Genomic DNA, 15,661 nt, shown 5'->3' with positions numbered 1-15,661 from the left:
CACCTCTTTCCTGTGGATAATCTTCCCCCTTTCTTTTCCCCATGGATAATCTCTCCTCCCTTTCTCTCATCCCCAGGGATAAGCTCGATTGTGTCTCTCTCTCAACTGACTGGTGGGGTCACATTTTGAGTTGAGGAACACCTTTTAATTTTTGTAAACTTCACTGCGATAACAAAATGATATTTGTTGCACGAGAGGGCAGACAGAAAACCAAGCAAGGGTAACAAAACTATTTACAGGAAATTTTAAAAATCAATGGAAACCATCTAGACATTGTCATGCATCAGTGCTAATCTCCAACGATGACGAAACTACTTCCTCAGGACTTGCCAAATCGGAATTAGAGCACACTCTCAGGGCTGCGCTGCAGTGATCAGCGTCAGCTTCACTTGCCCAGGTTTTTTTTTTGGGGGGGGGGGGGGTTAATCAGCAGCTTGAGGCAGTCAGTGAGTCAGGGCTGAGCTCTGGGAGGAGGCCAGACGTCAGCACTGGGCTCCATGGGATAGGTGAAGGGTCAGCAGTTGACTCTTAGAATAAGGTAGTCGTGACCTGGGGTCAGCACTGGCTGGACAGGGGTCAGTGCTGTGTCCTCAGAAGGTGGTGAGGGATCACCGCTGGACAGTAATCAGCTGCGTGTGTTCAGCATGAGGTCAGGGGTCAGTGTTGGACCACTGGCAGGAGGTTGGGGTTCAACACTGAACTGGACAGAATTCAGTGCTGTATCCGTGGTAGGAGGTCAAAGATCACTACTGGACTGAATGGGTCAATATTGTCACCTCAGGAGAAGGTCAGGGGTCAATGCTTGATTGGACAGGGGTCAGTGTTGGCTACTTGGCAGGAGGTCAGAGCTGGGCTAGACTGCGGTCAATGTCAGTTCCTCAGGAGGTCAGGGGTCAGTACTGGGAAGGACAGTGATCAATGTCAGTTTCTCAGGAGGTCAGGGGTCAGTACTGGGAAGGACACTGGTCAATGTCGGCTCCTCGGCAGGATGTCGGGGGTCAGGGCTGGGCTGGACAGCAGTCAGTGTCAGTGTCACCTCCTCAGCTGGAGGTCGGAGGTCAGGGCTGGGCTGGACAGCAGTCAGTGTCAGTGTCACCTCCTCAGCTGGAGGTTGGAGGTCAGGGCTGGGCTGGACAGCGGTCAGTGTCACCTCCTCAGCTGGAGGTCGGGGGTCAAGGCTGGGCTGGACAGCAGTCAGTGTCAGTGTCACCTCCTCAGCTGGAGGTCGGAGGCTAGGGCTGGGCTGGACAGCGGTCAGTGTCACCTCCTCAGCTGGAGGTCGGGGGTCAGGGCTGGGCTGGACCGCGGTCAGTGTCAGTGTCACCTCCTCAGCTGGAGGTCGGGGTTCAAGGCTGGGCTGCACAGCGGTCAGTGTCAGTGTCACCTCCTCAGCTGGAGGTCGGGGGTCAAGGCTGGGCTGGACAGCGGTCAGTGTCGGTTCCTCAGCTGGAGTTCGGGGGTCAGTGCTGGGCTGGACAGCAGTCAGTGTCAGTATCACCTCCTCAGCTGCAGGTCGGAGGTCAGGGCTGGGCTGGACAGCGCTCAGTGCCGGTTCCTCGGCTGGAGGTTGGAGGTCAGCGCTGGGCTGGACAGCGCTCAGTGCCGGTTCCTTGTCTGGAGGTCGGAGGTCAGCGCTGGGCTGGACAGCGCTCAGCGTCAGTGTTACCTCCTCGGCAGCTGATCCCAAATCAGCAATGGGATCCCGAGGCGCTGTCGGTGCCTCACTTCTGACCAACAGCTTTACAGGGAGCCGGAAGGGGTTCAAAGGGCATGGTGCAGGCCTATCAGATTCCAGAGGTAGCTCAGCAGCATTGCTGAGCCCAGATTTTGATTGGCCGAACTGAGCCGTGGAATGGGTCTGGGCTGCAGGCTGGACGTTAGGACCAGAGGCCTGTGTCTGCCCTGTCAGATTGATACTGGGGCCCTGTGCAGTGGAGGGCGCTGTCTGAACTGGATGAGCAGCTTGCATGGCTGAAGCAGTGCTGGTCAGCTGGCGGTAGGTGGTGTTCATGTGGGTCCACAGCTCCTGGCAGTCCAGGTCTTGTAGCTGGTCCGGGAGAGACATCAACAGGTCAAGGACAACTGCAGACTCTAGGGGAGAGAGAAGAGAGTCCGTTGAGGCAAGCATACACCTCATGTGCAGCAACACAGGAACTGGAATAGGCCACTGAGTTCCTCAAACCTGTTCTACCATTCAATGAGATCATGGCTGTTCTGTGGCCTAACTCCATGGGCTGATTACTGGCCCACATGTCTATCTAGGAGAAAGTGAGGACTGCAGATGCTGGAGAGGTATTGAGGAATATGGTCGAAGACTGTGGTGCTGGAAAAGCACAGCAGGTCAGGCAGCATCCGAGAAGCAGGAGAATCAACATTCCGGGCATAAGCCCTTCACCACAGCCTCATTCCTGATGAAGGGCTTAAGCTCAAAACATTGACTTTCCCACTCCTGACCGGCTGTGCTTTTCCAGCACCACATTCTTCGACCATATTCCTCAATACCTTATCTGAGCAAGAATATATCTCAGATGTATAATTAACAACTGATCCAACATGCACTGTTGCTTGTGGAACGGAGTTCTAAATATCTACCATCCTTTGTCTGTAGAAGTGCTTCCTGCTATCTAGAAGGTTTTGACTCATGTCGATTCTCCTGTTCCCTAGATGCTGCCTGACCTGCTGCGCTTCTCCAGCAACACATTTCCAACTCATAAGGAGAGGGACAGACTGGGACTTGTTTCCCTGGAGCACAAGAACGTGAGGAGTGACCTTATAGAGGTCCATAAGAGACACAGATAAGGTAGATGGCTGATAGACTCTCCTGCCCTGGGGAAAAGCTAAAACTAGAGGGCGTAGGTTTATGGTGAGAGAGATGAGATACAAAAGGGTCCGGGGGACAATTGCTTCCACAGAGGCTGGTGAGTGCCTGGACTGAGCTGCCAGAGGTTCCTGATGTTCTGATGAAGTTACTGATGATGGGCTTATACCCAAAATGCCAATTCCCCTGCTCCTCGGATGCTGCCTGACCTGCCGTGCTTTTCCAGCACCACACTCGCAACTCCAGCATCTGCAGTCACCACTTACTCCTGCCAGAGGGAGTGGAGGAAGTGAATACAATTTCATCATTTGATAAACATTTAGGCAGGATAGGTATGGAGGGATATGGCCCAAATGCAGACAAATGGGACTGGTTTAAATTGTGGAAACTGGGCAGCTTAAGCAAGTTAGGCTGAAGGGCCTAGGTCCCCGCGGTAGGCCTCTGTGACTCTCCTGAACGGTCTGGCCTGAATTTTGAGACAGTATCTCCCAATTCTAGAAGCCCCAACCAGTGGGCGGCACGGTGGCACAGTGGTTAGCACTTCTGCCTCACAGCGCCCGAGACCCGGGTTCAATTCCCGCCTCAGGCCACTGACTGTGTGGAGTTTGCACGTTCTCCCCGTGTCTGTGTGGGTTTCCTCCGGGTGCTCCGGTTTCCTCCCACAGTCCAAAAATGTGCAGGTTAGGTGAATTGGCCGTGCTAAATTGCCCGTAGTGTTAGGTAAGGGGTAAATGTAGGGGTATGGGTGGTTTGCGCTTCGGCGGGTCGGTGTGGATTTGTTGGGCCGAAGGGCCTGTTTAATTTACATTTTACAATTTGTTGCACAATCCATTTTCACTTTTTTCAAGATATTCAGCAGTCTGTATAGTCCAGAATGGAGAATCTGTCTAAAGATTTTAGTGGACAAAGTATTCGTGTCAGATAGCTTATGGAGATAGTGAGTATAAAGAAAACCACTTCTTTCATGGTTCAGCGCAGCAGTCACAAATGATCAGAAATCTGAAAATGTATTACTGCCAGTATTGTTTCCTGCTAGTATTATGCTGACACACAGGCATATCTCCTCAGTGAGGCAGTGAGTAAAGAATTTGTAGCCCCATTTTAATTTGAATGTTCCAACTTAAAAATAATCAGCAGCAAAGCTTTAGTCTTAAACAAGATCAAGATTATTTTTGTTGCAAAGCTACTGGTCAAGTTATTACAGTAAAAATGATAAGGTTATCAGCTTAATTATAAGTGATAAGGTTATCAGCTTAAATAAAATTAAATGTGAAGATTAAAATAGATTGGGATAAAATAAAGATGGAAACAAAATCAGTCTCTAAAGTTGTTGCAAGCCTCTGATCTTCAAGCTTTGCTTTCCAAAGTGAAGTGATTGAAAGTGGACGGCAGATTGGGCCATTGTAGTGGTGTCTATAGTTGGATAGTCAGTGTTGTTCTGTACAAGTAGACTCAGCAGTTCAGGAGGATCAGGGGAAAGGGAGAGAGAGAGAGAGAAACGGGAGCGAAGGGGAGAGACAGGATGGAGGAATAAAGGAACAAACACAGACTTACATCAGATAAACTACACATTTCACAAATACGACAGCAGAGTGCATTTTTGCTGTTTTAACTCATGCTGAGTGGAGGCAGCTGAGAGCTTGGGAGTGGGTCTGGGGTAGGGTGGGGAGGCTGTTGGGTAGGTCGGGGAAGGGTGAAGAGAGTGGGGAGGATAATGGGAAAGGATGGAAGTGCGAAAAATGGGAAAGGAGGGAAGTGGGGGCGGGGGGGTGGGGGAAGAAGCCCAACCATCACATTGTCATGATCATGTTGAATGGCAGATCAGGCCCCAAGGCCAATTGGCCCACTCCTGCTCATATTTTCAATGTACAGGTGAGGGCTTGACGTGTACAGGATATATATACACACATAATGATCGGTCCATACAGAAACCTCCTGCCTCAACACCTTTCTCTCTCTGGGCAATGAGCAACTTTGCCCTGGCTCACATCCACCACCTGCTGGTGACCCCACACCAGATCGAGCGTTCCATGCCTCAGTCATAGCAGATGCCCCTTCCCAGTTAGCAGCTGCGTCCCCATGTCCCCCGATCCCAAGACCGGTCAGGTTTTGATGGTCTGCTGCAGGTTATACACAGACAGTACTTCTGGCACCCACCACCCTGACTGGGTAACATATCACCGGGTCAAAACTCTCTCCCTGATGGACTCTGTTTGGCACATGGATTGGAGTGGCTCAACAAGGCAGCTCAACTGCGTTCTCCAGGGCAATTCTGGACGGGCCTGGCCAGTGACACTCAGATTAGCCAATGATTCATAATAAAAGAAAATATAGAAGAGGCCATTCCACCCTGTTCTAGCTCCTGCTGCTTGTGCTCATCTCCCGCTTGTAGCTCCAGGACACTCTCCTTTTGTTGAACGAAGAGGTCCATTTTCCTTCAGAGAATTACAATTAAAACAAATTCCCAGAGGCTCTCCTTTTCGGAGGGCAGTGGAGAATGAAGGCTGCGTGAGATCAGCACCTTACTGCCTGGCAGGGCAGCCCTGAGGGGCTGAATGGCCTAAAGCTGCTCTCATTTGGACCATCCCAACATTCTGTAGCCCCGTCTGACAGGCAGGGGCTGACTCCTGGACTTACCGAAGGCGGAGAGCTGTGGCAATGTTGAGCCCCTCGCGGTGGCCGACAGGTACTTATAGATTTTCGCAAAGTCCATGGACACGTCCAGGGCTTGGGCCGCTCCCGGTGACTGGGTACTGCTCTCGGTCGCGGTGATCACAGGAGGTGGCGCGCTGGACACCGACCCAGGCAGGGAACCTCCAGGCAATGTTCCGTATCCTGAACCTCGCAAAGTCGGATCAGTCGGCACTGCCCGTGATGCCTGGCACCTGGGTTCAGTGGCTGCAATCATCAGGGTCTGTGAATAAATAGCAGAGCTTAGATAATAAGTGACGGGTGCAGAGTGAGGGGAGTGGCTCCATGGAACTCACTGCGAGATGGTACATGGTGACATAATGGACTCGTGACAGGAATGCTGGGATAGAGGTGGACACGGAGCAGAGGTGGTGAGAGTGATGGTGCTGGAAGGTATATTTGAGTAACTTGTGCCAGTAAAGGTGACCACAAAACCATTGTAACAAACCACTTCCTAAAACTATAGGGTCACGGTTTCAAAGCAAGGGGATTACCCACTTGGCAGAGAGATGAGGGGGTGGGGGATGTGAGGGAGAAAAGCAGCAGAAAGACAGGGCCAGGCCGGGCTGAAGGGAGAGGGGGAGCAATAAGGGAGAGGAAAAACTCGAGGCTAAATTACCCAGTGGGTTGAGGTAATGGCCAGAGGGTACAGGCTCTGGTGATGGATGACGACTGAATGGGTGCAGTCTGTGCAGGGGATTAGATTAGATTAGATTACTTACAGTGTGGAAACAGGCCCTTCGGCCCAACAAGTCCACACCGCCCCGCTGAAGCGCAACCCACCCATACCCCTACATTTACCCCTTACCTAACACTACGGGCAATTTAGAATGCCAATTCACCTGACCTGCACATCTTTGGACTGTGGGAGGAAACCGGAGCACCCGGAGGAAACCCACGCAGACACGGGGAGAACGTGCAAACTCCACACAGTCAGTCTCGGAAGGCGGGAATTAAACCCGGGTCTCTGGCGCTGCGAGGCAGCAGTGCTAACCACTGTGCCACCGTGCCGCCGTGATGAGGGGGATGGGGACAGTTGGTGACAAGGAGTTTGTTACTGAAGTGTAGAGCTCAACATCACGCTCTCGCTCCTCCCTGCCAATTCCCACTCCCCCACTCTGGTATTCCTTCTCTCAATCATTTCTCTCCCCCACTCCAACCCCCTCACTTCACGTTTCCCTATGATTCACCCTCCCCCTCACGCCACGATAGCCTCCTCACTTTGCTCTTTTCCAATTGCCTCATCCCTTCACTCCTCTCGCACTCCCCTTCTCCCAATCCTCAATCTCTTTTCATTCCCATCCCACACTCCCCCCTCCCACTCCCTCTGTAAATCTCTCCTGTTCCCCACTCCCAGCATTCCCCTCCTGTCAGATCCCCCATCTCCCACCTCGCGGGAGCGGTGCGCACAACAATCCCAGCGCCATCTACCTGAGAGAATGCCGTTGCAATCACTTCGGCCAAATCCCCTGTCATTTGTTCAGCAAGCTCCGTCCAGATCTGCAAAAGATGCAAACAAGAGCACCGCTCATGTGGATTGTGGCTAATTGCCGACTTGCAGCACATTTAGGGATCTCTTAATTACCTGCCAATCACTGCTTAACCTTCAAGGAAGTAACACCATGAGTTTGTCTGATTTGCAGGTAGTCCCTGCATCATTTCTGTGAATCTACACCTTCTTGTCAAATCCAACTTACTAAAGCTTTGCTCAGAACGTGAGGATACTTCAAGCTGACACAAACTAATGCAAGCTTGAAATTAACACCCAATTCCTTCGAAGCCCCAACTTCACGACTACTTACTTAAACAACCTCAGTAAAACCCAGCATGCTGAGGAGATCGACAATCAATTGCTTCTACTTATTAACAGAATCGCGATCCTTCCTCCTCGAGTTTATTCTTTTTTGCTTCCCTGCTATCTTAATCCCGTTTGGTAGTGAAGGTCAACACATTTTTGGTCCTCAGGAAAACTCGCTGAATGTTCCGATCTTTCGCGAGGGGAATTCAATGCCAGAGTAGGCAGATTATGCTTCGGTTACACAGGTCAATAGTGAGACTGCATCGGCTGGTCACCATACTTACAGCAAGATGGTCATGCATTGGAAGCAGTTCAGAGAAGGTTTACTGAAGTGATACCTGGAATAAGCAAATTGCCTTGAGAAAAGGTTAGTCAGTTGAGTTAGCAGCCCAGACCAGCAGAGAAGAAAACCCTCCACACATGGACTCCACCTACACTCTCGCTGCTGCAGAAAAGCAGTCAACATCAAAGACTCTATCCACCCCAGTTACGGCCTCTTCTAATGTCTTCCATCAGGCAGAAGATACAGAAATGTGAACACAAGGTTTTGTTATTGGACTGCTGAACGGGCCTTGAACTTCAAATGACCTTAGCTCTTGTTTTGCTCACCTCTTGTGCAGTTGTAACCTGAATGTCTCGCTCTGTCTCAGCACCCTATGACCTGCCTGCACTGCTCTCAAAACAAAGCTTTTCACTGTTCTTAAGTACACGTCAAACCAAATCGAGTTAAAGGTGACCGACTTGAAACACACAAGATCCTGAGGGGCCTTGACATTACAGGTTCTTCAATCAGGGACCGAGCAGTTAACGGGGGCAGGCAGGAATGTGAATTTAAGGGCAGAGGTGAGAGGTGGCCACTACAAGAAGGAAGGAAGGGATGGGGTCTGTATCAGAGAGAATGGTTGGCTATAAAGACAAGAAATCATTTCAAACCTGTTAACAAAGGAACACTCCATTAACATTTTGGGGAAATAACCCTATTCGAATCAACCACAAGAGAAAAAAGGACTGCTACAAAGTCACCTTTAAGTGAGTTGAAGTCAGTTGCCGAGACACAGGTTCTAAAAATATGGGAATTTGCAAAGAGACAAAGGAGCTGTGAGAATTCCAGCTTCAGAGAGAAAAAGCAGAAGGGGTAGGGTTGGTGGGCGCAGAAGAGACCAAAAAAGGCCTCTGTGTAATCAGCTTTACTCAGTGATACCTGAAAAATAACTACTCTATTTTAAGATTTGAACGATATGTAAAGAGTCACAGACAGAGTCCTACAGCACAGAGACAGGTCCTTTGGTCCATGCTGACTAAAACATCCATCTACGCTGCACCCCACTTCCCTGCACTTGGCCCATATCCTTCTAATCCTTCCCTCTCCATGTATTTGTCCAACTGCCTTTTAAATGGTGTTAACGTACCACCTCATTCCATATGCGTACCACCCTCTGTGTAAGAAAGTTGCTTCTCAGGTTCCCTTTTATTCTTTCCCCTCTGGTGCTCGGTTCCCCAACTCTGGGGAAACAGGGTTACCCATGCCTCTCACGATCTTATACGCCTCTATAAGATTCCTCCCTCAGTCTCCTATGCTCTAAAGAAAACAGGCCCAAGCTTATCCTACCTCTCCCTGTAACTCAGTCCCATCAGTCCTGGCAACATCCTTGTAAATTTCTTCTGCACTCTGCCTAGTTTAGTAACATCTTGCCTCTAACAAGGTGACCAAAACTGAACACAATACTCGAGTGCTGCATAACTAATGTCCTGTACAACTGTGACATAATTTCCCAACTTCTGTACAGTCGGTTCTGCTCTAACACGTGTTTCTTCAATGCAAATTGACTATAATGCAACTGAAGAATTGCGATCATTATGTGTCGAACACAAACTTCCCTTACCTGTATTGGCTAAAACACAGTTCCGGTCCCACTGATTTAAATGGTGCTGTCTTTACACGAGTTTCTGTCCTGACTGATGAAGGCCAGTGTGCATAAAGCCTTCTTCACTGCCCTGTCTACCTGGGACTCCACTTTCTAAGACCATAAGACATGGGACCATAAGAAATCAGGCCATTTGGCCCATCAAGTCTGCTCTGCCATTCAACCATGGCCGATAGCCAGAAAAATGGGACTGAAAAACCGTTCTCCCCAGCACCTCTGATCCCCTTGGAAATCAAGAACTTATTGATCTCTGTTTTAAATATACTCAATGCCCTGGCCTCCACAGGCTTCAGTGCCAATGAAGTCCAGAGATTCCCCACTCTCTGGCTGAAGAAGTCTCTCCTTATCTCCAGTCTAAACGATTTCGGAGAACCGTGGACCTTAATTCCAAGGTGCCCCCCTTACACTCCTTAGGGCCCTACTATTCACCATGAAACCCCTACCTCTATTGGACTTTCCAAAATGTATATGCATTTTTTTTTTTAAGAAGTGATGGCAAAAAGCTAGTATGCAAAACTTCAAGAGGGTGACCCTCCATAGGACGACAAAACAGTTATATATACTGTTCTGACATAGAACCAAGTGCTGAAACCACAGAATGGGTGAAGATCAAGGAAGTCACCAGTGTTAACGTCTGCTGCCTTGCAGATTCATGTGTAATAAACACCATCTGTCTAATAACAGATACAATCTCAGTTGCTAAATCTGGCTTAGTGTGTTAACCTCTTTGTTCCAGCAACCAATCCACTCCAAACACAGAGGAGTTGTGGTTTTTCACCTTAAAAACGGTTTCTCTTCTTCTCAGTACTTGATTCAAACTTCACATCTGTGTTTGCAACTCCACTTCTTTATCCCGAAGGAACCTATAATGTGTAATAAGCCGGTTGAATACCGCTTCCAAGTTGAACTTGTATCATTCCAAGTTAAAACAAACAGGCTACACAGTTCACTGATCACGTGGTGGATCAGTGAAAGTGAAAGTGCAGATGCTGGCGATCAGAGTCAGCAAGTGTGTGCTGAAAAGCACAGCAGGTCCGGCAGCAACCGAGGAGCAGGAGAGTCAACGTTTCAGGCATGAGCTCTTCATCAGGAATGTGGGGTGAGGGTCCCAAGGGGGCTGAGAGATAAATGAGATGGGAGTGGGGCTGGGGCTGGGGCTAGGGGAAGGTATCTGGGAATGCAACAGGTAGACGATGGTTGGACACAAGGGTACAGTGAATAGGTGAAAAGGAAGATGGACAGGTAGGACAGGTCACGAGAGCAGTGCTGAGCTGGAGGGTTGAATGTGGGATGAGGTGGGGGGAGGGCAAATAAAGAAACTGGTGAAATCAACATTGACCCAGTGTGATTGGAGGGTCCCAACGTGGAAGGTGAGGAGTTCTTCCTCCAGGTGTTGGGGGGACTTGGATTTGGTGGTGGAGGCGGCTCAGGACTTGCATGTCCTTGGTGGGCTGGGAAGGGGAGTTGCAGTGTCCGGCCACAGAACAGTGGGGTTGATTGGTGCGTGTGTTCTGACGATGCTCTGTAAAACGTCCTGAACATCTCAGGGACACACATACCAATCAACCCCACTGTCCTGTGGCCGAACACTTCAACTGCCCCCTCCCACCGCACCAAGGACATGCAAGTCCTGAGCCTCCTCCACCACCAAATCCAAGCCCCCCCAACACCTGAAGGAAGAACGCCTCATCTTCCACTTTGGGACCCTCCAACCACGCTGGGTCAATGTTGACTTCACCAGTTTCCTTATTGCCCCTCCTTCCGCCTTCCAACTCAACACCGCCCTCTTGACCAGTCCTACCTATCCATCTTCCTTTCCACCTATCCACTTTCCGCCTTCCTGATGTAGAGCTTATGTCCAAAACATCCACTCTCCTGCTCCTCGGATGCTGCCTTCCCCAGCTGTGCTTTTCCAACGCCACACGTTTCGACACTGATCATGGGGTGGACATGTCGGTGATCTGACAGTATTATAAATATTAACCTAAAATTTCCTAGAGTAGCTGAAATGAAACTAAATTAGAATGAAGCATGAACAAACTGACTACAAGAGTCAGGAGGTCATGTCAGTAGATGTGAAGCTGGAAGAGCACAGCTTGTCAGACAGCAACTGAGCAGCAGAAAAGTCAACATTTCTGGCCCCCTATCCAACAGCCATTTCAAGCTCATGCCTGTTCCGTTCACATGCGCCATGGCACGTGGCTGAACATGCACTTCCAGGCCCTGTATGTGTGAACTTTCCATGTGAATGTGTGCACAGTCACCTCAAAGTTTCAGTGTCTTTTTGATAAAAGACACAGAGAACCAGGTGTGAGCCTGTGGACAATTTATCAGCTGGATTTATGCTAAGTATCATACAACTGAGTGGATGACGTAAAGGCGGTGACAAACTAGGTTTTAGCAAGCTCAGAAGACAGAGTTGCTTGATCAATGATGAGAAGTTGAGACAGAACAGGCTGATAACCTGTTCTGGTCTGATCGTCAGTCAAGTTCAGTCCTAGCTCTGTACAACACAACTACTTTATGCTGACCAGATATGTTAAATTAATCTAGTCCTATTTGTCAGCATTTGGCCCAAATTCCTCTGAACTCTTCCTATTCGTGTCCCTATCCGAATGCCTTTTTAACATACCCACCCCCACCACTTCCTGTGGGAGCTTGTTCTATACACACACCACCCTCTGTATGGAAATGTAGCCCTTTGCTCCCTGTTATATCTTTCCCCTCTCACTTTTAATCTATGCCCTCAAGTTTTGGACTCCCCTATCCTGAGAAAAACACCATTCACCCTAATTTTGCCCCTCATGATTTTATAAACCTCTATAAGGTCACCCCTCAGCTTCCACGCTCCAGGGAAAACAGCCCCAGCCTATTCAGCTTCTCCATGTGGGTCAAACTCTCCAACCCTGGCAACATCCTTGTACATCTTTTCTAAACTCTTTCAAGTTTAACAACACCTTTTCTACAGCAGGGAGACCAGAACTGAACACAGTATTTCCAAGCTGCATGAACATCCACAACATGACCTGCCAACTCCTACACTCGGTGCACTGACTTGTGATTGTAAGCAATACGTGGATAAGAATTTTGCCACACTTTCTGCAGTACTTCGCTTTAAGAAAGAACAATGCCTTGGGTTACTGGTATCCAGATTAAACCTGACGGAGCAGGAACAGATTAGCCTCCAGATTATTGGTGAGGTAGCCAGGGGGGCTGAAGATAAGGAAATAACCAGGCCAGGTAATGGAAGCTTACTTGGCAAAGAGAGCTTCACTAATCAGCTGAGTCCACGCTATTCTGAGCAGCGAGGACGCAGTGCAGAAAGCCAATAAGTGGACTTAGGGCTTTACTTGGAAAGCATGAATGAAAAAGGCCTTTGGCTAATGGCATTGTAAGAAATAACTCACAAGCGGTGGCGGGATTGAACCAAATATTAGGGAGGCGGGGGGAGGCAGAGGTTATTGAGACAACTTGAGGAGGACATGTCAGCAGGGACAAATAGCAGAATCAAACCAAGACTGAGTCAGAAAGAGAGCTATGGGCTGGCCAAGTGCGACATGTTGAAAGTCAGCGCGTTAATTATTGATAGCTGCGCCACAGGCTGACCAAAAAGGAAATTAGACAGCGCTGCAGAGCTGAGGAAGCAGAACAGCAGTGTGCAGACCTGAAAATAATGCAGCATCTGAGCAAAGAAATGCACCACTATCAGGCAGAGAATTGGGGCCCATGTTAGAATAAAGTGGACAGGCTATGGGAGGCAAACAAGTACCTATGACACGGGGGGGCGGGGGGGAAGGCAGATGCTAGTGATCGCAAGTCCGAGGATGAGGAAGGAACTGCGGTAATGTTCAGTCGAGTTGCCAGTCCCTACCTCAGACTTCATGTAAAAACCTCCTCAGGTACAGAGTTGACGTTAGATGGGTGTGAAAGAGGCAGAACAGGAGATACAACACAAAAAGGTGGTACCAGATGCCCCAGACCAATGAACAGAAATGGCTGTAAGACATGATAAATTAGACTTTGGGATGGACCCATATTTCCATGAATTGGATCATAACCCCCTAACCAGATTATGGAGGGTAGGAGGGGAGAATGAAAAGTGATGTTACTGACCTGACCCAGTTGGCTGCTTGCTGCTCTCTCCACTTCACCTGAACGGAGAAGATGCTGCACTTTAAAATGATCCTTTAGTTGCCAGGGGTCATGCTTGACCAAAGATCTGAATTAATCTCCAACCAGGGTCGAAATGAGACCCTAAGCCTTGTATGTGGATCAATCAGTGGACAGTGTGTGTATAAACACAGCCACTCCTGGGGTTCAGAGGCCACCGTAACCTCCCGGTGGAGGACTCCAATAGGTCAATCCCTCCCATATTCAGTCACCGTTTGAGGAATTCTACCACACAGCCATGGACAACACAGGAGCTGCAGGGTTGAGGAAAATGATCCTTTGATTCAAAGGGACAGGGGATATGGAGGTGGGCCCAGAACAGAAGCCTATGGGAAAGGTGTATGCAATGAAATGCTTGGCCCTCAAGCTGTGGAAATGGATGGGGGGGGGGAAACATATTTAATAGCCGCACATTGATCCATTGAAATCATGGGGATCTTCACTCTCCAGGAGACAACCACAAGGGGGAGAGCTAACTAATGGGGTGTTAGAGTTAATTGGCTAAGTGCTAACAGTGGATATGGTCAATGACGGTCTCTGGGGGTGGGAATGGTGGAGGAACTGGGGATTGTGACCATTCCCCACCTTGGGGACAAGTGTACCGGATCCGCAGGAACTGTTGGCCAAGGTGCACAAGTTCAGGAAAATGAAGAGGGTTTCTGGTGGAAGGTGAGGCATGGAGGTCCAGGTGTAAGACAGTGAGGAAGTGAGGTGTGCCTGCACTGCACTCAGAACACAGGAAGGGGGCGGCTCACTGGCTGCAGGCTCCTGAAGGAAGCTGACTCCCCGAAAAGCACACTGATTTGGGACAAGGAGGATGATCCCTCGAAAAGGCAGGAGGACAGGAAAGCCCCAATTACACTCCCACCTGAAGGAGTGCCTGCAAGTGCAGACCTCCTCCATGAATATGGAAACTGCTGGTCTACATTTTTATTCTTAACCATAACAACGCCGTTCATACTAGGAGGCTTTCAGATGGTGCCTTCCGCACAGCGTGTAGAATCACAGGGGAGTGGGTACAGTGGCTCGCACTGCTGCCTCACAACTGTAGGATGGGGAAAAGTAGCCCACCTACAATACAGAGGAAGCGTTGCTGGTTTTTAATGCTAATGTTCATTCGACCATGCGAGCAACCTCAGTGGAGCATCCAGTGGCTCCACTGGATTCTGGGAGAAGCAGAGAGAAGCAGGAAAGGCCATGGGGACAAAAGCCAGGCCTGAAGTACCCGCTGCACAAAGGGAAGCCCTGAGACGTGTGGGAACTTGGGGAAATAGGGGAGGAGTGCATCAGGAGTCCGAGGCACAGATAAGAGGGGGTGAAGGAGCCAGGGATGAGCAGCAGTCAGGGGAGAAGCGAGCTACTGCAGCGGAGGACATGGGGGGCAAAGGAGGAGCAGCAGGAAATGCAAATGCAATGTCTCAACCAGCAGGTGAGTGGCTGCTGACCAGGAAGCGGTTTTTCTATTCTCCGAGCCTTGCTGCTGCTGTTGTTAACTTAAGGGTGACGGCACTGTGGGTGATCCCAGCTCTGTGGCATGCTCCTCCTGCGAGATGGGGGAACTCACAGACCATTCCGATGTCCCTGACTCCTTCACGGGCAGCGAATGGGTCCAGCTGCAGCTCCTGTCTGACCGCTTGACAGCTCTGGAGCTGCGGCTGGATTCACGTCGGAGCTTCCGCAAGGTTGAGGGAATCGTAGATCGCACATTTAGTAAGTTGGTCACACCGCCGATAACAATTACTGAGGGAGGTAGGGAATAGGTAACCACCAGACAGAGGAAGATTAGATTACTTAGTGTGGAAACAGGCCCTTCGGCCCACCTAGTCCACACCGACCTGTCAAAGCGCAACCCACCCACACCCATTCCCCTACATTTACCCCTTCACCTAACACTACGGGTAATTTAGCATAACCAATTCACCTGACCTGCGCATTCTTGGACTGTGGGAGGAAACCGGAGCACCCGGAGGAAACCCACGCAGACACGGGGAGAATGTGCAAACTCCACACAGACAGTTGCCAGTGGTGGGAATTGAACCCGGGTCCGAGGCGCTGTGAGGCAGCAGTGCTAACCACTGAGCCACTGTGCTGCCCACAAGTAGGAAGAGTAGGAAGGCAGTGCAGCCACCTCCCTCCAAACCAGGTACACCGTTTTGGATGCTGCTGGGGGCGGTGGCTCACCATGGAATGGCAGCAGCAGCAGCAGCAGCCGGGGGGGTGGTTTAAACTAATACAGCGGGGGGGGTGGTTTAAACTAAT

The 15,661-nt window shown here is 49.9% G+C and overlaps 1 protein-coding gene across 1 annotated transcript; it reads right to left on the bottom strand.

The window, feature by feature from the left end:
- Window positions 1-413: 413 nt before the first annotated feature.
- Window positions 414-13,456, bottom strand: snapc2 (small nuclear RNA activating complex, polypeptide 2; the record flags this gene model as incomplete). The annotated part of the gene is made up of 4 exons (XM_043683658.1): window positions 414-2,091; window positions 5,456-5,732; window positions 6,941-7,009; window positions 13,346-13,456. Coding segments are annotated over 4 exons (1,611 nt in total), but the record flags the coding sequence as incomplete, so codon positions are not given.
- Window positions 13,457-15,661: the final 2,205 nt, after the last annotated feature.

This window comes from Chiloscyllium plagiosum, chromosome 48, assembly GCF_004010195.1.
Source record: "Chiloscyllium plagiosum isolate BGI_BamShark_2017 chromosome 48, ASM401019v2, whole genome shotgun sequence".
Taxonomy (NCBI): Eukaryota; Metazoa; Chordata; class Chondrichthyes; order Orectolobiformes; family Hemiscylliidae; genus Chiloscyllium; species Chiloscyllium plagiosum.
The sequence above is the reverse complement of the archived record's forward strand: the minus strand, read 5'-3'. Positions and strand labels throughout refer to the sequence as shown.